The following is a 26076-nucleotide window of genomic DNA, read 5'->3' on the forward strand; positions in this document are numbered from 1 at the left end:
CTACCATGCACTACACTACAGGGTATCGGTACAGAGCACCTGATGCTAATGGTGGGCAGGAAATGGGAGCACATGCAACTTCACAAAGCATCACAGGTGTCAAGTAGAGGCAGCCTCATTGCTTCTACATAGTAGGGGCCACAAAGAGAATGAAGGGAGAGCCGAGTCTCAGCTGTGCCTTGTGCCACAGAATGACACTAGGCCTAACAGAGCAGCCATTTCTGATCCCTCCACATGCGAGTGAATGGAACTGAATAGAATTGTTAAATCAGTGACGTGTAGGTGTTGCCACAGCAGTAACTGGCCACTCCAATGCATCGCAGAGTAAATGCCAGCTGTGTGCAGGTAAAATTTAGGGGTCAGTCACAAAGTAACCACGCAGCAGTGGTAGCTATGTGTTGCAGTGAGGGCAGAAAACAGAGTTTGACAGTGCAGTCCTGGAGTTAGACTATTGTCTTTAACAATAACCCCCGCAGACGGAAACATTTAACCATCTGCAAAAAGCCAGGGACTGAGGAATGGCTGAGGGGCGCTGACCCAAGCTAGATAACTGGTGACGAAGGGTGACCCAAAGCCCACTCTCTGTGTACTTGTTCTGCAACAGACCTAAACTGGTGAGGTCCGGCCTTTCAATATTGATTAAGAAAAGGCAAAGTAAGTGTTATTAGACCTTAAAGTGCCAGATTGGAGACTGTCCTCATGAACATTAGAAGACATTACCTTAAACCTAAACATAAGACCTTTCTTTGCGAGGCTAAATTCTATATTTCTAGTCAGTTATGTCAGTGTAGCCCATGCCGCTAAAGGGGTAAACAAAGAATGGCCAGAGGATGATCATCCCCTCAGTGGTGTGGCTGTGAATCTAGGTGGCCCAGAAAAGGTAAATAAGGGTGCAAGACCACGGAGAAGCAATTGAAGGCTCTTGTCTTTCTGGTATTCAGTAGATGCAAAATGTTCCATTCATGCCACAGCTACTGATATTTTTCTAAGTACTTCGTGACTCTGGTGTCTCCAGGGTATTCAAGGATTGAGTGAGGCCATCATAATTTGTTTAATAAACCTTCTAACACATTTTGTGCAATGTACATAGTAGGGAACCTTAAATCGCCTTGATTTCACCTACCGTGCTTCCCAGGCTCTAACCCATGACCAACGCCATCATCTTTCTTCTGTACCTTCATTTAAGTCTTCTCTGCACCATCTGACTTTCACATGCCCCATTCACCTACACATTCCTTCAGCACCTCTCCCTCTCTTTCATTAAGTAGTTTATTTGCAACATTCCTGTTCTTTTAGTATCTTCCCACTCTCTACTCCCAAGGACTGCAGGCAGGCAGGCAGACCCTGCATCCTTCAGTCTAAAATCATAATATTCAGAAATATTGGGGGTCATTCCGACCCTGGCGGTCATAGACCGCCAGGGCCGGGGACCGCGGATGCACCGCCAACAGGCTGGCGGTGCATCCAGGCCAATTCTGACCGCGGCGGTAAAGCCGCGGTCAGAAAAGGGAAACCGACGGTTTCCTGCCGGTTTTCCCCTGGCCTGAGGAATCCTCCATGGCGGCGCTGCAGGCAGCGCCGCCATGGGGATTCCGACCCCCTTCCCGCCAGCCTGGTTCTGGTGGTTTTGACCGCCAGAACCTGGCTGGCGGGAACGGGGGTCGTGGGGCCCCTGGGGGCCCCTGCAGTGCCCATGCCAATGGCATGGGCACTGCAGGGGCCCCCTAACAGGGCCCCACAAAGATTTTCAGTGTCTGCATAGCAGACACTGAAAATTGCGACGGCTGCAACTGCACCCGTCGCACCCTTTCCACTCCGCCGGGTCCTTTCGGAGCCGGCATCCGCGTGGAAGGGGGTTTCCCGCTGGGCGGGAGGGCGGCCTTCTGGCGGTCGCCCGCCGGCCCAGCGGGAAACTCAGAATTACTGTGGCGGTCTTTTGACCGCGCTGCGGTATTCTGTCGGGGAACTTGGCGGGCAGCCTCCGCCGCCCGCCGAAGTCAGAATGACCCCCATTGTGTTGCATTGGCAGTCCAAGGTAGACTCCTGTACGTTGCTTTTTTTATGATTTGAGTGACAAAATAATTAAAAATTCAGTGACATTAATTAAGTTCTGAGGTCTTATATTCAGGAGATAACAGTGGGAAGCCAGGGTTATTTAACAAAAACATTCTTTGAAACTGCAAATAGACATGTTTGGTATTAAGAACTAATGTAGTATATCAGTTTGACCTTGCAATGCTAAAAAGACTACAAGGATCTCTAACTGCACCGAAACCAACGATTTTAGAACATTCTACGCTGAGAAACAAATTAGAGAATGGTTTTGAGGTTGTGCTGATGATTCTGCACCTGCATTTTTACTTACTTAGCTAGCAAGGTTCCAAGGAACGGGCTCACAGATAGTCCCTCACCCCTTGACGTTACAAATATGCTGCTACAACAGTTAGACAACTTGAAAATTCTTTGAGAACTTTCATCATAACATGAGAACCTTGTATTGCTAGTGATGGCCATCCCTAATTTCCCACAGATAGTTTCCTATGCCATCAATGAAGTATGAAGTAGAAGTATGCATCTTCTTAATCTATGAACGCTAGAAGTACATCCTGATTTATTGAATGGTGAATTTTCAACTATAGGATCATTTTGCAAATTTCCTCATTCATCATCTTGTTCAATGATTTCATGTTTATAATGGGGCGCCAGTCCCCAGTTATCTTTCAAAGTAGAAAGAAAAATATTGTGAAGATAAGCCCTGAAGTTATTGGGATTTTGGCACCTGCTGGATGGCAGCTATTGTTAGTAGTTTGCTGGGTTCTAATCGCAAAGCCCACAAATGTAGAAGAGGTTCCATTTTTGAAGGTGTTGTTGATACGTTTAACAAGAATTCTATCATGTGTCGATGCTACACTGTATTAAATACCCAGTGATCTGTTATAATTTTTCACAGGGTCAAAAGAAGTGCCTGTACCTTTCCTCCTTGGCCAAGGATGTCAGGTGCAGCAGCTTCTGTTTTGGCCTTTACTGACTGACAGGCCTCTCTGTTTACGATGTTGTCTTCGACCAGGCAGCTGTCTTCTGTACTGAGCAACAGGGTAATTATCAGGGTTGTGTTCCTGCCTAAAGATCCATTAATTACCTGAAGCTTCTGGTTGGTATGAGCTTCGCTAGCTGTAAGGTGCCAAAGTGCACTGAGGATGGAGCCAAATAATAATAATAAAATTACGACAATAATTCAGTTATCCTCAAGAGGGAAGGTTGGAGGGAGATAAGGAATCTGTGGGAGTTACTGTATCCATCAGAATGAATAATACCTTAATTGAGCCACCCTTAAACCATCATTGAAGAAGCAGGGGTAAGGATAACCTTACATTAGATTAGATCAGAAAAGTTGGAAGGATTGCCTTGCCAAAATGAGATCAGACTAAAAACTTAATGGCAATATGAATAAGCAGTGTTTTGGAAAAGCACCGTGTTAAGAACAAAGCACAGGAAAGCTATGGATGCCATACCTTTAGTTGAGAGGGAATGAAATCCCTCAGATTGGATTTTTTCAGCAAGCTCATAGCAATGTTGTGCAAAGAAATTCACCTGAAGGTGGTTTGGTTTGTAGTGGCTCTCTCTAGCACTCTCTCTCCAAAACCTGGCCTGAGTTTGTAATGACTAAAGCCTATCCTGGGACCCAATTTCTGCAATCTTCCCTCCTCTTGGGAAAAATGAGGTTGACGGATAAGGAAGATAATAAAGTCATTTGTACAATATGGAAATCTGGAGTCAATATCAGAAGCAAGTAGGCTTGACATAAACAAAGAATGTTTTTCATAAAAAACCAGTAAAAGATGCAGCTGAGGAAAAGGCTTGAGTCATGTTTGCTTCCTCCATAAACTGAAGAATTTGTACTATACCTAATAGAAGCAGATCCACATAGTTGGTGTGGCACGAGGCTGCAAAAACTGACCACTGGCTTGAAAAACTGCCTTGATGGATAACCATCTAGTCAGATTAGGTCCTCCATCAAATGCGGATGCATTTCATAAGCAGAGAAATCTAACCTTCCTTAAAGCTTGAAGGCATAGCAAATAAAGTTTGGAGAATAATTTGGAATATCCTTCTTTGCTCACCATAGGAAGCAACCAGAGGTACACACCACTCAGCTGAAGTAAGCCAGAGTATCATAGATGCTTGGATTACGCAGTGCAACTCTGTGGAACAAAGCTTTGAATTTACTTTCTGTAGAAGGGAAATTGGAGGAAAGAAACAGTGGAGTGGTGAGACAGCATTTACTATTTGTCTTCATTGTGAAAAGATCATTTTTATAAACCTTCGAGAACTGAAACATCTATTTTGCTACTTCCTACAGGAATTTCCACTTGTAGTACATGTAAAACAACCGTCTGACAAGATCTGCCACAATATTCTCTTTCTGTAACAGATGAACTGCTGACAGACCAATTTCTATGTCTAAAGCTCAGTCACATGATACTATTGTCTTCATACAAAGCAGTTTCGATTCCACTCCTCCCTACTTGTACAAACAAAATAGGTTGGTTATGGTGTTGCCTGTCAGGACCTGGGCCAGTCATCTCTCAGTGATGTGTCGGTGTGATAAGTACTCTCCTGTGGAAACCAAAGATCATTGAATAAGAGGTCCTCAAGATAGGCTTTCCTGCCCAGAAGGAAGGCATCTGTGATCACTGGTAAATGCAGACAAGCCAGTCCATCAGTCTCCCCATCAAGAAGACTCAGAGTATATGACCTTCACTGCACAGAGAGGATGTCCACTTCAAAGAGGGAAGAAAATTGTTTCCATTGGTGTCAGGTAAAGAGCAAACGTGCAGGCGAGATTCAGAGACTAAGGAGAAACCAATGGAACTTGATCGCTTGAGGCCCAGATATTTTAAAACCAACCTTGCTGGCCACATGCAGAGCTTCTCTGCCTTTTGGCTAGGTTGCTCTCTAGAAATACCATATACATAAATACATCAATATACACAGGTACATGCAAGGGTTTCCAAGAACATTGGGAGTCAGAATACTAAACACAAAAATATTGTGCTATAAAAAGTTTGTAAGTGTTGGAAAGTGGATTATTGGTGAGGGCAGTTAAGTACCTACACTTAGCAATAGGCCACTAACCTCCACGTAGGTCCAGTTAGGTCTCAATAAATTAAACCCAGCTCAACCCTTGGTAGCTTGGCAACGAGCGACAAGGCTTAACTTAGGAGACGAGTGTGTAAAATATTAACCAATCACAAAACAGTAAATAAGTATAACACAAAACACAATACAAATCTAACACCAATTTATAAACATATAGATTATTTTTATCTTTAAAATGGCACCAAAATGATTAGAATCGGATAAGGGGCACCGAGGATATTAATTTTTAAAGAATTAATGATTTCTAGCGCATAGAGTCTAAAAGTGCCAACCTGGCTATCTGGTTGCACTAGACCGGGGCAAAGTCAAAGTTTGAGGCCAACCACGATGGAGCCCTGCTCAGCTACCGCAAACAGGAGGCCTCGGTCAAAAGTTTACCTTCAGACTTAGGGGGTCATTCTGACCCTGATGGATGGCGTTAATATGGAGGAAAATACTGCCAACAGCCTGGCTGTACTTTTCTCCATATTAAGACGTTGGCGTTTTGGCTAGAACCAAACCACCAATGTACCACACCGACCGACACGGCAGTAACAACTGCCGGGCTGAAGACTTCAGTCTCCAGCCTGGCAGCCGTCACTTGCCCGCTTGCGGGATTATGACCCCCGTCTACCGCAGGAATCCCTTCTCTGTCAAAGATAGGGTTCTTCTCTCCCCCCCTCCCAAGATTCCCCCCACACTCCATGCTCCCAGACCCCCCCACTATATACACGCACCTTCATGAACACATGAACACATGCATACACACACTCATACCCACATTCATCCATGAATGCATACATCCATTCACACACAGATCCACACACACTGACATACATACAAGCACACGCGCATTCACAAAACACAACATACACGCACTCACACATCCATGCATGCACACACATACAACACCCATCACACACCCAAATACACGCTTGCACAGGTATACACACACACCACCACACACACACAACACCCCCCCACCCCTTTCCCCTGTCAGAGCACCTGACTTACCTGATGTCAGGTGGTCCTCGGCAGGAGACGGGATGGGTGCTGCTGCAGAACACTGCCAGGCCATATCATGGGTCATGATACGGTCTGCCGCAGTCTACTGGCGTGGCGCAGCTGCTGGCAGCAGAGCCACCTTAACGCCGTCTGCTGGCATGACCACAGACGGATTTCCACCATCCCTGTGGCTTAAATCCGGCTGTGGTCATAATCCGGCAGACGGCTGGTAGCCGCGCAACAGTCTTTTGGTGGCCATCGCCATTTTGGTAGGTGGTTTTTACTGGCAATATCACAATGAGGGCCTTAGTCTTTTTTTTAAAAAGATTTTCTTCAGCGGGCGAAGTGGACTTAGTCTTTTTCTTGAAGATTTTCTTCAGCGAGACAAAGTTATCATTCTGATCTGACCTCCCTGGAGCCCTCTTTGGATACACGATGCAGGAGACCTCGGTGAAGAATTCTACGTTTGAACTTAGATGATTTTTCAGCATGAAAATCTTCTTCCGGGCCAAAGCTGACTCTTGATCCTGCGTCCCGGGAGCACTCCGCAGATACGCTGCGCGGGAAGTTCCGGTCAACTTTTTACCCTTTGGACTTAGTCAATTGTTTGGGAGTTTTTTCCTTCTGATGGGGGTCGACCCTCCTCAGCAAGCTAATTTCAATGCAAATTTATTGTATTACCTCTCCAGGAGCCCCCTGGTGAAATCCAGGAGGTCTGGGGCTCTGGAGCTTTTCAGCGGGATGACCCTGCAAATGAAGACGGTTTGCGGTTGAGGTAAGCCGACTTGACTCACCACGGTGGGTCGGTCCCTTTATGGAGCTTTTTTCCAAAAGTTCTCCAAACTTCTTCCAGAAGGTCTTTGAAGATACTTTAGGAGTCCACAGCTCACCCCAAGGCTCCAGAAGCTCAGAGTAGCTCCTTGAGGGCTAGAGCTCAAAATCCCAGAATGCAGCTGGTCCAAATCCAGAAATGACCACTAGCCACTGGTCAACTGGTCGGTTCCTTCGGGTTTTGATGCAGGGGACTCTGGCTAGCTATTTTTCACCTGTAGCAAGCAGGGAGTCTCTTCTTGAACCAGTTGAAGTCAGGAAAAGTCATTTTAGTGGTGAAGCCCAAGTGTGCAGCTAGTGCAGTCCTTCAGAGCAATGCAATCACCAACGAGCGACTCACCTCATTGCTCACCAAATCCCTCCCTCCTCCCTCTGATGATACCAACAGAGCACCGTGCAATCTCAAAGCATGGATCACCAAATGTGCCGACACTCTAGCACCCCTCCAGCTGACATCGGCCCAACGCGCACCTAAGAAAGCCAGCTGGTTCACCACTGAACTCCAAGAATCAAAGCGTACCAGCAGACGTTTGGAGAAAAAATGGAGGGACAGCCAAACCAGCAAAGACCTTGCCTCATTCAGAGTCGCAACCGCCGCCCACTGCTGAAAAGTCAAGAAAGCAAGGAAGGACACACTCCGGGAATGCATCAACTCCTCCGCACACAACTCTAAGGAACTCTTCTCAGTCATCAACAAGTTCACAGATCCACCCTCCGAAGCCACCAGCATCCTCCCGTCACAGGACCTCTGCGACAAACTTGCCACCTTTTTCCATCGCAAGATCCAGGACATCTATGACAGCTTCCTCCCGGAAAATCCTGGCACTGGAACCTGTGACCGACCCAACCCCCCAGAAACCACCCAGACCATCCACAGTTGGTCCACACTCACCACAGAGGAAGCAGTCAGCATTATGAACAGCACCCACTCCAGAGCCCCCATGGACCCCTGCCCATACCACATATACATCACAGCCAGCGCATCCATCGCCCCCAAGCTCCGGAACATATTCAACTGCTCCATCAACACTTGCACCTTCCCTGAGGACTGGAAACATGCTGAAATATGCCCTCTCCTGAAGAAACCTTCGGCCAACTCATCAGAACTAAAGAGTTTCCGGACCATCTCGCTGCTACCCTACCCTGCCAAAGTACTGGAGAAAGCAATCAATGTACAACTATGGAATTTCATAGAGGCCAACATCTCCCTGGACAGCTCCCAGCCTGGCTTCTGCAGCAACCACAGCATGAAGGAAGCCCTCCTGGCAGCCACCAATGACATTCGATTACTCCTAGACAGCAGCCACACCACAGCGCTCATGCTCCTAGACCCCTCAGCAGCTTTCAACACGGTCTCCCACAGTACTCTGCACACCGGACTCCACGACATAGCCATAGACACGTACAAGGCCTTACACAAAGCAAAACCAGTCTACCTGAACCAGTGCGACTCATTCCACACCCCCACCAGATCCCTCCGCTCCGCCCAGATGGCCCTGGACACCATCCCTCACATCTGCAAAACAACCGCCAAAGGACAATCCTTCACCAACATTGCAGCAAAGAGCTGGAACAACCTCCCCTTCACCTCAGACAAAGCCTGTCGCTCACCATCTGCAGGAAGATCCTCAAGACGTGGCTCTTTGGATGAGTCCCCTCCCCTCCCCCCAGTGGCTTGAAACCCTCATGGGTGAGGAGCTGGGCTTTCCAAAAACTGATTGATTGATTGAGGTCAGGGGTCCAGCAGGGCAGTCCTTCTTCTGACGTTGTTCCTTGTAGGGATCTGAGGTGTGGGTGAAGCTCTGCCATATGTATCCTTGCTCCTGGGGTGAAAAGCAAGGGGGCCCCACTGTCCAATGACAGGCAAACCACTTCCTCCTTGGATGACCACTTCCTGGGAAGTGTGGCAAAAATCAATCCCAGGGAGCAACATTCTTCAAATATCCAACATGGCTGAGACTGATTTTTGGAGGTTAGATCTGGCTGAGCCCACCCACTAGTGTGGCTAAAAATCATAAACACACCCTTCTCCTGCCCTCTCCTAATCTAATCAAGAGGGCACCTAATTGTCTGGGGTTGCAGGATGTGGGAGGGGGGTCATGAGCTGCTTCAAATGTCCTTCCCTGCCTTTGAAAACCAGTTTGGCTGCTCTCCCCGTCCTGTTTCACCATCTGCTAAGGCAGATCTTCCCCCCAGGCACATCCTTTGTGTTCAGCTGAGACCACTTCATACCTCATCAAGGCTACCTGGCCAGGCTGCCAGAGGCTGGCCAATCAGAGAAGGCCACTACAGAGCTGAAGTTGTCAACTTTCAGGTAGAGTCTTAAAACTCTTTATGTGAACTAGTTATATTAAATCCAACAATGGCAAGTTGTGGGATTTATTATAACAATTAACTTGATACCAAACTCAAGATATCTGGCTCTTATGGGGGCTTTGTTAATTAAAATAAAGTCTCCCCATTTAAGCCTATGGAGGCCATTCACTACAGTGAGGGAAAAATGAATTTGGCAATTTTACCTCACCACGGCTTTCTTACAAAACAATTTTATAAGGTCCCTGGTTACAGTTACATGGCAACCAAACATAAGGGCACTTAGGGCACACCTTAGGGGTGACATATGAAAAAATAAGGTAGTTTAAGACTTTGGAAGTACTTTTGAATCAAAAGTCGAATTTGCAAATAACTTTACTTTAAAAGCAGCCCGCAAGGCAGGCCTGCCTTTAAAATGACACTGGGCACCTCAGCTGTGCATCTATGGGTGCACTACCTGTGCTGAGATCCCTAAACCTACATGTCCTACCATATACTAGGACTTATAGATAGATTTATACTGCCAATTATAATTAGCCAAATTTGCATACTCATTTTACACAGCACACAGTCCCTGGGACTGGTTAGCAGTATCCAGGGCACCATCAGAGTCGGGGAAAACACTGGCAAAAAGTGAAAAATGGGGGCAAAAAGTTAGGGGGCCTCTGCAATCAGCCCAGTTTTCTCACAGTAAGTAACAAAAAAGAGCAACCCAGTATGTGTCAAAGTACTCAAAGCCCGCTTTCTAAATATATTTGGAGAACATGATGGTCATTACGACCATGGTGATCTGAAGATCACCAGGGTCGCGGTGGTGGTCGGACCGCCACCAATGTGGCAGTCTGACCTCCACATTACAACTGTGGTAAAAGTGCCACGGTCGGTCTCCCAGCACCACCATGTTTCTGCCAGCGACGGCCTGGCCATACTGGCGGTGCTGGCAGTCTCAATTCACCAGGGCAAGACTCCAAGTAGTGCAGCCCTGGGGATTACGATCCCTCTCTCCACCAGCAGTTACATGGCAGTTGCACCCCCATGTAAATGCTGGTGGGGACGGGATGCCGGGTGCCCCTGTGCAGACAGTGAAAATTGCAAAGGGGGCTGCTGCACCCATTGCACTACAGCATTGCCGCCGGCTCAATCATGAGCCGGAGGCAATGTTGTAGGCTACTTCCTGCTGGGCCAGCCTAGCGGGAAACTCTTAATGGGGTCTGTGGTAAGTTGGCCACACTGGCGGCAACCTAACTGCGGGAGTTTGGCGGACAGGCTTTTCCGTCCACCAAACTCATAATGACCCCCTGTATGTCTAATGAACATTACACAAGCTTAAATAAATATTGCAAATTATTCCACAGAAAGATGGGCAGTTCACTTTGAGTACATTGACATATGTCAACAATATGAGGCTACGATTGTATTAGATCAGACATTGTCAATGTACTTAAAACATCATCAGTACAGAACCCCTATTGTTTCGTATTCTGTGTTTGTTTTTGTACCTTGTTCTTAATACAGATTTATAAACAGATACACCTATTGTTATGATTTTTTTCTTTAGATCGCAAATAGGTCATGTTCATTTTAATTGCAATGAATTTGGGACCTGGTTTAGGATTTGGCGGACAGGTTTCTCCATTACAAATTTGACAGATATCCCATCCACTGTAATACGATTCCCATAGGATATGATGGATCGTAATACGGCGGAAGGGATATGCATCACATTTGTGACAGAGTAACCCCATCCATCTGACTCTAAATCAGGCCCTGAGTTTAGGTGTAAAGGATAGATAATAGACATCAGCAAATAATGACAAGTCATATAAAACCCCTTAAGCAAAATCCCTTGCACTCTTACCTGTTACAAAAACTTGTTAGGCATAATATGGATAAACTTTCATTATGGACAGTACATGTAAATATGCTACTGTACTATGGAAACTTGCATATGTATGCCAAAAATCCAACATGACCAACCAGTCTTGTAACAGAATTGTGAGAAGCATCTCCTAACAGATCATAATCATGAACTTTCCCTTCTTTAGTAATTTGTTAACAAATTTAATTATAGTAATAGGTAGAGTTCTCATCCCTTCCTCGGGAGGAATTACCTGAAGTAATATTAGTTCCCTTTTTTGAGGTAGTGACAAGCTTGAATACTCCTTTAGCCAAGGGCCAAAAGTGAAATTGTTATGCTCACCAAGAGGTTTGTGTGAGGTATGGGAGGAGCTGCACTTGGAAGGGTGAAGGCCTCGTCAAGAAAGTGAGGTAAAAGCCCAAAACTACAACCGACATTAACTGAAATATGGTCAGCAACAACCCACCGACTGGGGTCTTGTGTGCATCAAGAACTGAGTGGGGTTTAGTAGTGTGTGAGATACTTCAGATGCAGAAGGAGGAGGAAGAAGATGGAGACTCTCTCTCTCTCTACCTGAGCCATTGGATCTGAATGACCTAAAAGTTTGATGCTGAAAAGGTTCCTACTGTTGCTCCTCTGACTGTTAAATTGCAGGCTATACCCTTCCAGTTTCTGATACTGTTGATGGAAATATTTTGCAGGGAAAGTCAAACCCTGGTCTCCAGCAGTTGTATGGACGTTTTTGAAACTTCCTTCATCCCCACAAAATCAATGGCCCTCAAATGGCACATTAATGTTAATGTTCTTGAACATTACCACAGAAGTCTGTCTTCATCCATAGTTAGGAACACAACAAAACACCAGCACTCTTGGCTGTCTTAGAAGCATTGTGTCAAAGATAAAAAAAAGGCTTTCTTATAGAATCCAGGAAATAAGGAACTTCCAGAACAGCCTTCTCCCATAGGGCATAGGAGTATCTTTCAAGGAGATTTGTGGCATTAGTTTTTTAGCACCTATTTACATGAATTTATAACTTTGCAAGCAAGCACATCAAGATACATAGAGTTTCAGCGGGATTCCATATAAGTATTCTATCTAAGTTTACAGGGCGACGCATGAACCTCCAAGCTCTCTATACTCGGTTCAGTGATAAAAAGGTTATTTTCACTGGTGCTGGTCAATAGGTCTTGGAAACTCACCTGCATAGTGCCAGAGTAGTGTTTTGTTGTTCCTAAGCTTCTCACACATTTTGCACATGGAGGATAATGGAAGTCCTTTTCTATTTATAAGTCAATTAATACTTCCGCATTTTACCAGATTAAATATGTTTTTAAAATGGCTAGGGATGAGAGATTTAACATATTTGTATGATATATATTTGATTATTAGAGTGCCTAAATTCTAAATTAGGAGATGTTTAATAATATTCAAAACTAAAAGATTTTAGCATTCATTTTTGTAGCAGTACTCTATGAAATCAAAATCAATAAGAGTGTGTCCATTAGGCAGTGAGACCACGATTCAATCAACTCATTAAACCAGCTCATTGAATCATGTGCCTTAATGTATGAGGATGACATTTGGGGCCCAATTCACAAAGGTAAACTTAGTGTTGGATCTCTGCCACGAGTGCGGAAGTAAAGATACTAATCGTAAATGCCCTTTGTGAATTCCCAAAACTCATGAACTTAGACATTTGGAGGGTCATTCTGACCCTGGCGGGCGGTGGACGCCGCCCGCCTGGCGGGAACACCCAAATGGCCGCTCCGCGGTCAGAAGACCGCGGAGGCCCTTCTGACTTTCCTGCTAGGCCGGCGGGCGCCCGCCAAAGGAGCACCCGCCGGCCCAGCGGGAAAGGCCCTGCAACAATGAAGCCGGCTCCAAATGGAGCCGGCGGAGTTGCAGGGGTGCGACGGGTGCAGTTGCACCCGTCGCGATTTTCACTGTCTGCAATGCAGACAGTGAAAATCTCCCTGGGGCCCTGTTAGGGGGCCCCTGCACTGCCCATGCCAGTGGCATGGGCAGTGCAGGGGCCACCAGGGCCCCCACGGGCCCCACGACACCCGTTCCCGCCATCCTGGTTCTGGCGGTGAAAACCGCCAGAAACAGGCTGGCGGGAAGGGGGTCGGAATCCCCATGGCGGCACTGCAAGCAGCGCCGCCATGGAGGATTCTCCCAGCCGGGGGAAATCCGGCGGGAAACCGCCGGACCCGGCTGGGCGACCGCGGCTTTACAGCCGCGGTCGGAATACACAAGGAAGCACTGCCAGCCTGTTGCCAGTGCTTCTGTGGTCGTCGACCCTGGCGGTCGACGACCGCCAGGGTCAGAATGACCCCCTTGGTCTAAACTTTGACCAAACGTCTAAGCTTACCTTTGTGAATCGAGAATCTCGCCTAGGTCCTAAAGTTTTATGGATTTGTGGGACAAAGCTGCAGTTCCGGATGGGTGAAAAACAAATAATGTTAAATTGAGAAAAAAATTAAATTCTTCACATCTAGCAGCAGGCATAACTTTGTGACTATACTTTGTGGACCACATTGATCGGGCAAACACACATCCCTGTTCACAGTGGAAAAATCTAGGGATTAAAATCGACTTAGGCCTCATTATGGAAGACCACATATAGTCCATGGTAAGGATCTGTGTCTTCCAACTGAGGGTGCTTAAAAGGATTATCTATCTTTTCATTCCTTAACACAGGATGCAAATTATGAAGGTGTCTATTTCTCATAGGCTAGACTACTGCAATTCTGCGTATCTGAGTTTGCAGATAAAAGCATTTTTAGTACAAACAATAAGAAATCTCTTGTGGGTTATTTAATATCCATTCAACTTAATTAACCACAACATGATGTGGTCTGGTAGATTTAGACTTATGCCTAGCAAAATATTATATTAAATATATACTGAATCACGTGATATAATATTGATATATAGTGTAAAATATTTTCGGGTCATCATACGGATATTTCCACAACATGTATAAATGCATAGACATTTATATATGAATTATAAGTTTATGTATAAATTTTGTATTAGGGTATGAGCATCCCTGGTGTTATGATAATGGATAGATTACAGTTTTTCGATGGTTCTCATGTTTTATCTTCAAATCTGGGTTTAGTCAAATGTCAGATATCCTTTAAGCATAATAACTGTATATACTTTAATTGTAAAAAAAAACATACAAACATCCATATTACCATCCACATTTTTGTACATTCCTATCCAAAAGTTCAGCATTTTGTCTTTGAGATCCTCAATGTGGTGCCATATAAATGTATTCTCAATTCGGTCTTCTATAGATACTAATGATCCACCTGCAAGACAAAAGTAAAAATTTAATATATAATTCTCTTCATTATAATCATTCAGAAATGGTTTTCAAAGTAAAAATCAAACATCACACACATTGTTTTGTGTAAGGAGATATTCTGGGCTAACTCCAAAGAATATTGATGATGTCTTGATGTTTATCATGCATTATCTTTCTATTGTTTAGGGTGCACGTGCAGCAGTGCACTAATTCCTCAATAACTGTTTCTGTGGCCCTCGAAAAAAGGGATACAGCCAAGAAGCAAGTGATAACTGACTTTTCATCTTAGTTCCTACATTGTAAATTATCCAAATGATATTTTGAGCATGCCCTACATAAGTGATCCCCAACAAGTAGCTAGAGAACAACATGTTGCTCAGCATCTTGAGCTCTTGCTCACCAGATAATCCGTCTCTCTGTGGACTTTATTTTTCATCACTTCTCTGCATATGCATTTACTTTCAAGGGGAGGAATTATTTTCTGTTAAACACAAGAAGGTTACTGAAACCCAAGAAACCCTGGATACAGTCTCAGTAATATACATATGAACTGTTCTTTTGAGTGTAATGCTGCATTTTTCCCATCTCAGAGTTCGCCACAGCATGTAATAACAATGAATCCTGCACCTGAGTAGGGATGAAGAGAAGGTGCCTTTCCAGATTCTTCCTTCCTGCTCTCAAAGGTAAGTCTGACCAGGGACGGCTCATCCGCTATGGTGAAAGAGAGTCGCCCCCCCCGCCAGCAGCTGCAAAACTTCTACAGTAAAAACATAATAATAAACCTTGTTTATTATGTTTCTACTATAAAAAGGGCAGGGCCAAGGGCATGGTAGGGACAGAGGGGGAGTGTGCAGCACTCCCTCTTAGTGCTCATGTATGTTTGTCAGGCCGTCTCAGACTGACCACACATACCTGTGCACTAGGTGCTCTTCAACTAGGCACTGCATTGCCAAGTTGGAGAGAGCAGGCAGAGGCTCCCACTGTGCGTTGAATCAACTTGTCTGGGCACTCCGTCCAATCCTATTGCTGCTTTCATGTTGCTGGCAGAATGAAAGCAGTGGTATAATTGGACGCAGGGCAGGCTGGGATCCTGTGCCTGCAATGCAAGACAGAGCAGAGCAGATGAGAGCCGCGCGGGAAACAGGTATGTTTTTTATATTATTATATTTTTTTGGTCCCCTACACATCGTCTCCCTGCCCCTTTTCCCTCCTGCGAGCCGTGCCTGAGTCTGACAAGGATTCTTTTTTAATTTAAACTAGTGGATTCTTTACTTATGGTTTGGTCTTTGCACTGGTGTCCCGCCGGACAGTCAAGTGTGTAGCCTGAGCTGTCAATCCTGTGCTACAGAGTATCTGACTCCAGGTCAGCCCATTTGCTTATTCAACCGGGGCCAGTAAACTAGAGGTAGCTATAAAAATGCAATAAGGTAATCAGGCAGCATGGGTACTGAACAGTGTGCATATTGGAGGCATTATGAATATTTTCTGAGTGTTAAAAAAGGTATTATGGAAAACCCTGAGGTATTCTAACTGGAGATTTATGTGAAATAACATATTGTATTCGCTAGGGTATCAGTAAAACGTGCTAGAGTACTAATTGGGCATCATCATTTACACTGTGGGCTAGCATGTAAGTTTTCATAGTGTGCTAATTAGTGCGTTTTGGAACGCTGCACCATTCTAGCTGCGGCATTATGGAATTTAAGTAAAAACATTTCATTGGACAACTGCCAGTCTCGTACAAAGTAGTGTTAGAACTTTATCTCAATTTGGACATCATTTTTTAAAAAGTTCTTTGTCATTGTTTTCTGGCTCTCTGTAAATCAGCCTTTGAGTTCCCATCATGATTTTATAATTTTTATTGGTCTGCAATGTGCCTTTACAATTCACATTTTGCCACTCAATTTCCTCTACATTGCTGTAAATTACCATTTGTTTACAGATCTCTTGCCTAATATTGAGTTCATAAGTTATAATTAATCCTGCATAATTGTACCAACACAGGTATACCCATGTGTTCTATTGAGAGTAAGATGATTCTCACCATATCGTTTCACACACAAATGTTGCCAATTACCCACTAAAGGTTGGAGATCCCTGCCTTAGATTTTGGAGTGGGTAGAAAGGATCCTTGCCTCTTACAATGAACTACAACCCTCCAAGTTTTACTTTTAACTTGCTCTTAATGTGTGAATAGGTTTTTGATTTTGACACTTGAATCGTCAATGGTGGTGTGCCATTTTGCCTTTTCTAGAGTTTAAATTTTGGAAAGTCCAGTAATGATGTTTTGGTACAACTGCAATTCAGATCAACACATATAAGGAGAAAATAAAGAAGACAGATGGCCAATTGTAGTACAATTAATGATGGCTGAATGTCCTACAGTATGTATGTGTTAGACTATAGCCTGGAATATGTGCATGTGTACATTACTTGAGATTCGCAAAGGTTACATTTCAGGTTGTGCGCATTACACAAATATAGGTTACATATGGTAATTTGTGTGCACAATGCATACACAACGTCTCACTGGAATCCCAATATTTGTCTTCTACAAAAAGTGACTTACTAGGTGTTGAAAACAAGCTCAGAGGCATATTCCCATATTTATCTGTGGACCTGATTTTTTTTTTTTACAAAATGTTCCTGGTTTAAGCAATGCTTAAACTGTGTGAAACAACACCATAGTGCCCCGTGTTTAATCTGAGCCGGTGGTTGTGGAGAAGGATCATGGTGGGGTATCAGGGATAGGGGGGTGGTGGTACGGAGGAGACAAAAGGTGGGAAGAAGGAGGAGAGAAGTACGGAAAAAAAATATCAAAGGGAGAAAGCTGCCATGAACAAGAACCTAGAGGAGTAAGATAAAGGAGCAAGGAATGTCTGATGGTGAATTAAAAATGCACAATCTGGAGTCAAGACTACAGAGCCTTGATGTTATGCACATTGACATTCAAAAGCACGGCCTTTGGGCTTCTGAGCAAAATGTTTGGGCCCCTGCACTCAATCTTTTGCAAATTAGGCACTATGTGGCATTTTCCCTGGATGTGGAGGAAGAGGCGCTATAGTCTTCAATAATGTATTGAAAATTGGGTACAAAAATCTGAGTAAAAAATTGCTCAATATTCCTAAACATATGCCTACATTCTAGTTGCAACATGGGCATTACGTGCAAATAGACACAAGAAATAAGCATACCTTTGATACTGTGTACTTGCAGTAAGGAACTCATCTAGCATGTTAAGATAGAAAGGTAATTACCCAGTGGCGTAACGAAACTTGAGGGGGCCCGCCTGCGAAGTACTTGGAGGGGCCTGTGCACAGTGCTGAGGGGGACCCTTGGAACTTGGGGCCTCTCAGCACTGCAGGGGCCTTTGTTACACCACTGTGATTAGCGACTTTTATATATGCATGACAATGCACCCATACTCAAGCAGACTTAACACATTCAAACAATAGATCACCTTTAAACTAACAATGGGTCACCCTCGGTTATCATTGTCCGTACAACTGACTCTCTGAGGAAGGTGCTTGAAAGGAGTGGATATCGAAGTTCCATTCAAAACACAAGCAATAGAATAAAAGAATAAATAATGTAATTTATCATCCAAAACTCAAAGAAAAAATGCAAGGGAAACGTAGAGAAAAAAATATTTTACTGTTTCAATGCAAATAAATCGGAGCAGACACTATGAAAGTCTGTGGATTTCAATGTTATTCAGTGTAGAAAAGTCAATCAGTTTGAAATTTGCTCAGCATTAATGCATAACTGTCACAGGACTTAGGCCGAATGCAGAATGAACTGCTAATGAACAACGGCTGCCTTTGTGAATGGTTAGGGATAGTCAGGGTTTTGACTGAAGTTTGGCTGATTTTCAGTTTAGCGAGAAGCCCACCAGCCAGCCAGCTTGATGGAGGATAAGTCTTCTGGAGGAGGACAGCCTTCCAACTTCAGAGAACCCTGCCTGTCTGGCGGGAATTTCTGTAATGAAAGCACAACTGTCTGTGGTGCAGTGGAAGCCCTTTATTTACTATTGAATCCCAGGTAGGTGACCATGTTGAAGTGGCCTGCTTGGAATTCTTGTTTTCTTTACAGCTACAAAAACTTAACTTTGGTGGTTTTAGATGTACTTCCTCACACATATTATTGGACACTTTTACCCTTATTTTGTTTACTTGTCTAAATATAAAGTTTTAGATCCCCAGTTTGATGGGGGAGTGATAGGTTCTTAGGTTTGGTAAAGAGCAGTGCGATTCACCAACACCCTTTCCAAATTTGTGGCTAACCAGATATGAATTCAGTATTAACGTTGTATTATGTGAGTAGGACCATTCCACAGTTGGTCAAACTCAAGCCATGTATGTTTTCAATGTATTAAGGCCAGTTTGCTATCTGGACAGTACACCCACAATTTAATGCCACCAATGATTGTCTTTTTCTCTGACATGGATTGGAAATGTAATCAGAATTTTAGTATTTAATCCTCAAATAATGGGTTACAGTCCGAGATCGATGGATAACATTTAGGTAAACAAAATGTTTGGGTAGAAAATGCAACATAAAGCTGGGCATTCAAAGGAGGACAAACCCAAATCTTGGATTTCTGTGAGGGTTGGGGCAAGGAGACAAGCTTTTTGGTCCCTCGGTGATCACCCTCCCTACTCTGCCCTCCTGCCCTCTTGCTAGATTTTCTAGTTAAACAATATGACATTGTTGTATTACCAGATCATCTAAGGTGATAGAGGGGGCCCTTGAAACTGGTCTTCACGAAGCCCACTTGATAATTCAAATATAAAAGCTTCACTTTTTCTAAATCATGTTTGCAGGCTGAGTATGTATTGATGAGACTGAATTTTAAGAATCAGATAATGACTGGTTTGAGCTTAGGAAACTGTGTGCTGGAAATGTTCGAGCATTGTATCTCTAAAGGGGGATAGGCAAAGACATTTCAGTCTACAGTTAGTGAAGTCTAAGTCGGCCTTTGAAGAAAGCTATGCTGTGGTTCTGTGTAGATGAAATTTGAATTTATTTGTATGATGGTGAGATCTATGTCACAGAAGGTCCTTAGAAAAGAAAACAATAGGGTGGCCTATCTGGAACTTTAAATTGTGGGGGGCTGCATGGAGAAAGTAAAAGTAGAATAAAGGTGGGTCCAATACTGGTTACATTGTTTGTTGGAGAGTGCGTCTATTCAAGATGGTGTATTTGAGGAAAATGTGAAATATGTCTTTGAATGATTTTTGGCTCCTGTCACTAGTTGGATTATGATGGTGGTGATTAAATAAAAGTCCATTGTGAAAACAGAAGTTTTCTGTGGCATGACCCTTACAGCCCCTTTGGACCTTTGAATTCTTTGAGGTGGTGAAATTTAAAGTGGAAATCCTTGCCACATTTTAGAATGACAGTGAACAATAAGAGGTCTATTACTGTGATGTTGGTTTTCCCACATGTATCTGTGAAGTCAGTTAACTGCAATTACTTTTGCTTTTGTCTTTGTTCAACATCAACACTCTTATAAACATTTACCAAATTCACATACATTCCAGTAAGGCTCTCACTGGTCAGACCTCTGTGTAGTTCCTCATCCATAATAACTGGTATATTTTCTTTTGGGGGATTATATTATATTGTCTCACTGCCATCTTGGTAGTCAAGTAGAAAACACTGTACCATTCTAGCTGGCACTTGCTGACCTTGATCCTAAGATGGTTGTTGGGGTAGCCATATCATGTGGCTTCTACCTGTGGCACTAAGGCAGTTGTATCTATGTAATACTCAAGTCACTGGCATTGCCAGTACCTATGTTAGTAGTGTCTTTGGAGACTGCAGGGGTATTCTTTATTCCTAAAGGAATAGTTTTACTGTGAAAGTGGCCATCAGGCATATAGAATACACACCTCTTCTTGGCAAATTCAGTATGGGCAATTTGCCAGTGTTCCAAAGATAAATTTGAGGCACCCCAGAAAATGGAAAAATTGGAAGGCCTCTCTAGTCCACAAGCACTGTGGCTTTGGTTTGGGATGGGCCTCTGTTTAGACAATAGAGTGGAGTCATCTATAGTTCACAACTTAAACAAATGAGCAAATCAGATGAACCAGGGACTACCAGATGGCTCAGTATCCTTAGGTTAAACATCTTTAACATTGATCCTAGACCCCACATTATTTCCCATCTTGTAAATTGTGCATTTGACTGGCATGCTGTCACCTCTCACAATGTCACACACACATACACAAAATGTTATATGATTAACATTTCATGAAATAAATTCTGCTTTCAGTACCTTTTAAAATATGAATTATAATACGTATGTGTTTTTGAAGATAGTGTTTATTAGTACTTTTCAGAAAATCTTGTAACAGAATCTATCCAGGACAAAGAAGCCCTCTTGCAGTCCTGGAAACAATTTTAACTGAGGGTTCGTTATCATTTGACCTAATCTACTAGCTCCCGCATACCTTCCTACCAACTGCAACATTGTCTAAGAACTCAAACCCAAATGTAATCATAATCCATAAATCAGATTTCTCTAAAAAATGTTGGGGACATTTAGTATAAAAATAATCTGAGAGGAAGAAGGGCTTGTAGTCTTCAGATCTCTTACCAGAGTCCAAACATTATAGAGTGTACTTGCTACACTTCTTGACAATTTTTCATGAACTTTCCCTGAACCTGTATTGATGATCCCTTCAGATGTATTTTAGCATTCAATCTTCCAGTCATTTATTCATTTTCAGTTCACCCTCAGTCTATTTTTCTCCAGATTCCTTATCTAACTTCCTTTACCTAACTCAACTTCATTGACTTTCACCTGCCTATATCTAACACCATGTTTCTTCTTTAGGCCCCTGTTGTCTGACCTGCTCTTAATTAGTTGTTATCTTGTCTGTGACCCCAGTCTTGTAATCATCACCATCTTCTTGAAGCTGAAATCTGAGATGTATTATTAAGTAGGTAACAAGTTTTCATTTCAAATCTCCCATCCCGATCATCAGTCACTCAAATCCGATCTAAAACAGCCATAAACAATTCACCTTGATGCTCTTCGCTGACAGACTCACCCATTTCCAGATAATTAACTTCAAGCCCCGAACCCCAGAACGACCATTCTCAATCTGATTATCTCTCAGTCATTCCTTCCCTCCACACCATTTTGTCAGACGTTTAATGACATGATTCCTGCTTGGATTTTACTCCGGTTAGCAGTGGTAACTGCCACTGAACGGGGGTTGCAGGGCAGGGGGAGAAGAGATGGAAATAAAAAAAACTAAAGAAAGAAAACCACTTACCTCTTTACTACGGAGACGGGTTTGTCTCCTCCGTCCTCTTCCCGGAAGCACTCAGGCTTCCCGACTCCCCTCTAATCACAATGCTGCTGTCATCAGCATGACAGCAGTGTCATGATTGGTGTGAGTGCCCTGCTTCGCCACTCACAGAGGGAGTTGCACCATGTGCACTTTATCATCCTGGCTGTTCTATACCATGAAATGCAAAGTGTCCATGTCTGTTTGGCCAGCCGAACACGGCCGGCCAAACACACATGCACACTTACAGTGCACTAACCACTCCTCCCTCCAGCCCTGCCCTAACCTGGACCCCTGAAAAATAAAATGATATTAACCCTTCGTTATTATCATTTTATTTTTCCTTCCTCTTCTGCTGGAAGGAGGGGGGTGACGCTCCTCCGCCTTAGCGAAGGAGCCGCCCCTGCCGGTCAAACACTCCTCTAGTGAGACATTCACCATTCTGAGACTTCATTTCTAAATGATTTCTCAGCTGTTAACTTACAGTGCACAGTCTCCTTTCATCACGTGGACTTGTAAACTACTAAAGCTGTAGGCACTATCTCCAAACTGAGAAAACTGCATGCAAAGCTACCACTCCAGCAAATTATCCTATGTTCTTTGCCTGCACAAAGTATCAAACAACATTGCTGGAAAATATACAACTCTCAATATTTCAATCACGTCACTTTCCCAGTTGGTAAAAGCCACCATGTGCCCTCTGCACAGCTTTTCTTACCAAATCCCCTGAACACTCACAACCACAACAGCACCAATGCGATTAAAATGCAAATGTGCCACTCTCAAAAGCATCATTTTGCCCCGTATTGCTTTGAGTGTTCCCCTTACATAACTCACATCATCTAAGAAAGCGTGTTCTTTATGGATACATCAACACAGCAACATGTACAACATCTTTGGTGTGTTTACATGCTAAACCATGTCATGGTTCTCATAATATGTAACCACACACATACAGACAGCCACAATATGTGCTGCATACCTCTCTGCAGCCAGAATAGGATAATGCAACTAAACCCACTTGAATAGTCACATGTTCTGAAAGGTCAGTTCAGATCAATGGAAGATGTGTACTATAAGAATATTGACAATAATTGTTGTTTCAGTGCTGTAAACTTTCAAGATTCACAAGCTGAAGTGGTTGTTATAAAATGTCACTCACCTAATTTTAAGCATTCCAAGGATGCCTGCGCCCAACCTTTATTTGAGGAGGATTCAAAGTAATAACAGTAACCCCGGAAGGGAACCCAAGACTTTGAAAGAGTTTCTGGACAATTTCCAGGATGCTGTGGTGGCTCAGTTGGGGCAACTTCTGTTGACAAACAAAACATTTCTATTGATCATTGTTAATGGATGAGCACAGCATTTCATACCAAATCATTCATTCATCATGTTGTGGTATGCAATGAATAATGTGAATTCAGGCTGAGCCCTGTCATTCCTAAAACTCTGCATATATACACCCAAGAATATCCAAAAGGGAAAAAAACACAGAAGCAATGCAATGTCTTAAATAATATTTACTGTTATTTGTAACACCATCCTAAACAGCAGCAGAAAAGGTGCAAGTTATAGGAAAGTCGCTATAAATGTGTCAGTCAACATGAGACATATTGGGGCACTTTCTTATCTTAAACACAGAAAAGTTGATGAGAGAAATGTTTGCAATTTGTCTAACCATTATTATTCATTCAGGTATCATTACAAACCATTGTCCATTTCCCCACCATGCCACCTCAGTTTGGACCCAGAAACATGCAAATCAGTCTCAACCCTGCTTCATTCAGAACAGTCCAGTCCGAACTGCCTGACCATGTCCTCCGAGAACCTGTACACCACAAGTAACACAAGATAGGTTTTCATCCTGACTGGTGCTCTTCGTTAAGTGTAGCTTGGTTCCTGGTGTGCTTAATGACTTCTTTCTGTTTGCAGAATTTGTGGACCTTTTACTTGAGGAGAGATAGTTTGGAGTGAACTTGAACTTTGCATTAGAATTTGGTGAATTTACACTATAGGCATGAACACGGTGAAAATAAAAAACAAGTATGGGTTAATTAGAAGCTAGAGTTAGCCTTTCTTCATACAGTCAAGGGCCAAACATACCAGCTTCGCAATTAGTGTTTCAGATATACTTCGTAAGTATGAAATTTGTAGTCCTTTTGCACATAATACAATTGTTTCAATTAATAATTTTAGTTCACTCGCACCATTGTGGAACTTCACTGCTAGAAAAGTTATTATACACTTTAGTATTCCAGGCCTGCTTGTTTCTTCTAGCAACACAGTTTCAAAACTGCTATGTTCCCTTCCACTGGAAGCATAAAGTAGTCTGGGACCTGAGTGTAGGAAATGTCCACACCAAATTCCTTGTCTGCCTATTGCCTCATGTATTGGGGCTTTAGGTGGAAGTATGTTGGCACCTTCACGATTGAGAGCAAGAAATCTCTCACAGCAGTGGTTCTCCAGTTCCAAGCACTGCTCATAAATCTAAGTCAGCTGTGAGTTCTGAATGGTAGGTTCTATATGGTAAGCTATCAATTTGGAGATTTTCTTCCCCTGCTGCTTCTTAGTCATGCAACAAAGGAATCAGATTACACACTGGTAGTTCTCAACAGCATGATGCAGGTACTGTGGGGTTACCGCTTGGCGAAGGGATGGGAAGAACATAAAGAGAAGGATTTCTGCTTTCTATCTCTGATGAGGCCCAGAAGTGCACAGATTTTGTTTAATTTCCTAGAGTCTTTGTGGAGAGTATTAAACTTGTAAGCCTTTAACCAGTGCTAATGTGCCTCTGTTCACTCCTTTAAATGTTGTACAATTGGCGTACACCCAAATGGCATATTCAATTTACTTATAATTCCCTAGAAAAGTGGTACTACAAGAACTCAGGGGCTGCAAATTAAATCCTGCTAGTGTGCCTGCAGCACTTATTGTGCCATCCACAAAAGAAGCCCTTTAATACATGTCTTAGTCCTGCTGTTGAAGCCTGTGTGCAGTTTCACACTGCCATTTGTGACCTGGCAAAATCAGCCTTTTGCTTGACCAAAACCATCCTTTTTAAGTGATGTCGATCTCCCCTAGGTTAGGCCCTAAACAGCCCTTAGGGCAGAGCGCATTGTATTTAAAAAGTTGGACCATGTCCAAGTAATGAAAATACTCCTACATTTATTTTTCACCACTATAAGGCCTATCTCTCTCATTGTATAACAATGACTTACCTTTTTAGATTTAAAAAGTGATAGAGCAGGTAGACATGTTATGTTTACGATCAAATTAATTTGAATTCAAAACCGCCTTTAATGGTAAAGTTAGATTTTAAGCAATACTTTTGAAAATTACACTTTTATAAAGTTTACATTTTCTTGTCCTAACCAACTGGTGCCTGTTGCCTGTGTCCTGGGCCTTTTGATTAGATGTAGGTGGCAGTTAGCTTGTGTGTATTCCCTCCATGCAGTGAGACAAAGAAGGACTTGGAGTTGGCAGGATGTGCCAAATCTGTCAGGATGGAAAGGGGGAACTATGCACAGCCCCTCTTACACTTCAAAGCAGCTGCCTAAGCACATATACAAAGAATTTCACATTAGCCTTTTGTCACCATAGACATTTTTGGGCCTGAGCAGTGGAAGGAAGGAAATTCCAGAACCAGATGTGGTGCGATGTCTAGACATTTCTCCTACTTCAATGCTGATGCCAGTTATACATATTGGACCCTCCGACCTATCCTTCAGCTGTGAATACTACTGAAGAAGGACTATCCTGCGGCTAGAGGACTGCCCTGCTTCTTGAGGCCTGCCCTACTTTCTGAGAAAGAAGACTGAACCTGCTCCCTTTATCCCAGGCAGAGTGGCTTCAAGGTTCAGGTGGCTGACCTCCTATCTGAGCTACATGATGAGCTCCAGAGACCTCACTGCAAGTGCCTAGCTGACCTGCTGCACTGGATCTACCTAGACCTGCAACTGGACCTGCTTGAGCCCTGCTGGCCTCTGCTGGGTTCAGTTTCTGGTTCCCAAGAGGTGCCTCCCGAGGTCCTGGACACTTGGCTGCCATCAAAGAGAGCTCTTCTTGGCTAAACTGAAACTGCTGCCAAATCCAGCAGGACATGACGTGAAAACCTGTAAAGTGTCACTCCACCAGGGGTGGTTTCTGTTTAAGGGCATTGGGGCTCATCCCCTTTATGTCTCTTTCCTACTCCCATCTAGGGCAGCTCAAAATAAAATAATCTGTACAGCTACAACAGTGCTTCATAATAAAAAAAATGGATGTGGACACAGTCAGCCTGCTGGCTAGGAGGCAGGGTTGCTGCATTCACCCCA

At 43.6% G+C, this 26076-nt stretch overlaps 1 protein-coding gene across 1 annotated transcript in view; it reads right to left on the reverse strand.

The window, feature by feature from the left end:
* The window catches only part of LOC138261947 (macrophage mannose receptor 1-like), a 683716-nt gene that overhangs the window by 46365 nt on the left and 611275 nt on the right, over positions 1-26076 (reverse strand). The window contains exons 26-27 of the mRNA XM_069211540.1: positions 22926-23075; positions 14350-14466 (exon numbers count right to left, since the gene is read on the reverse strand). Of these exons, the coding sequence (XP_069067641.1) occupies positions 14350-14466; positions 22926-23075 (267 nt within the window). The remainder of the gene's footprint in view (positions 1-14349; positions 14467-22925; positions 23076-26076) is intronic.

This window comes from Pleurodeles waltl, chromosome 10 (genome assembly GCF_031143425.1).
Source record: "Pleurodeles waltl isolate 20211129_DDA chromosome 10, aPleWal1.hap1.20221129, whole genome shotgun sequence".
NCBI lineage: Eukaryota > Metazoa > Chordata > Amphibia > Caudata > Salamandridae > Pleurodeles > Pleurodeles waltl.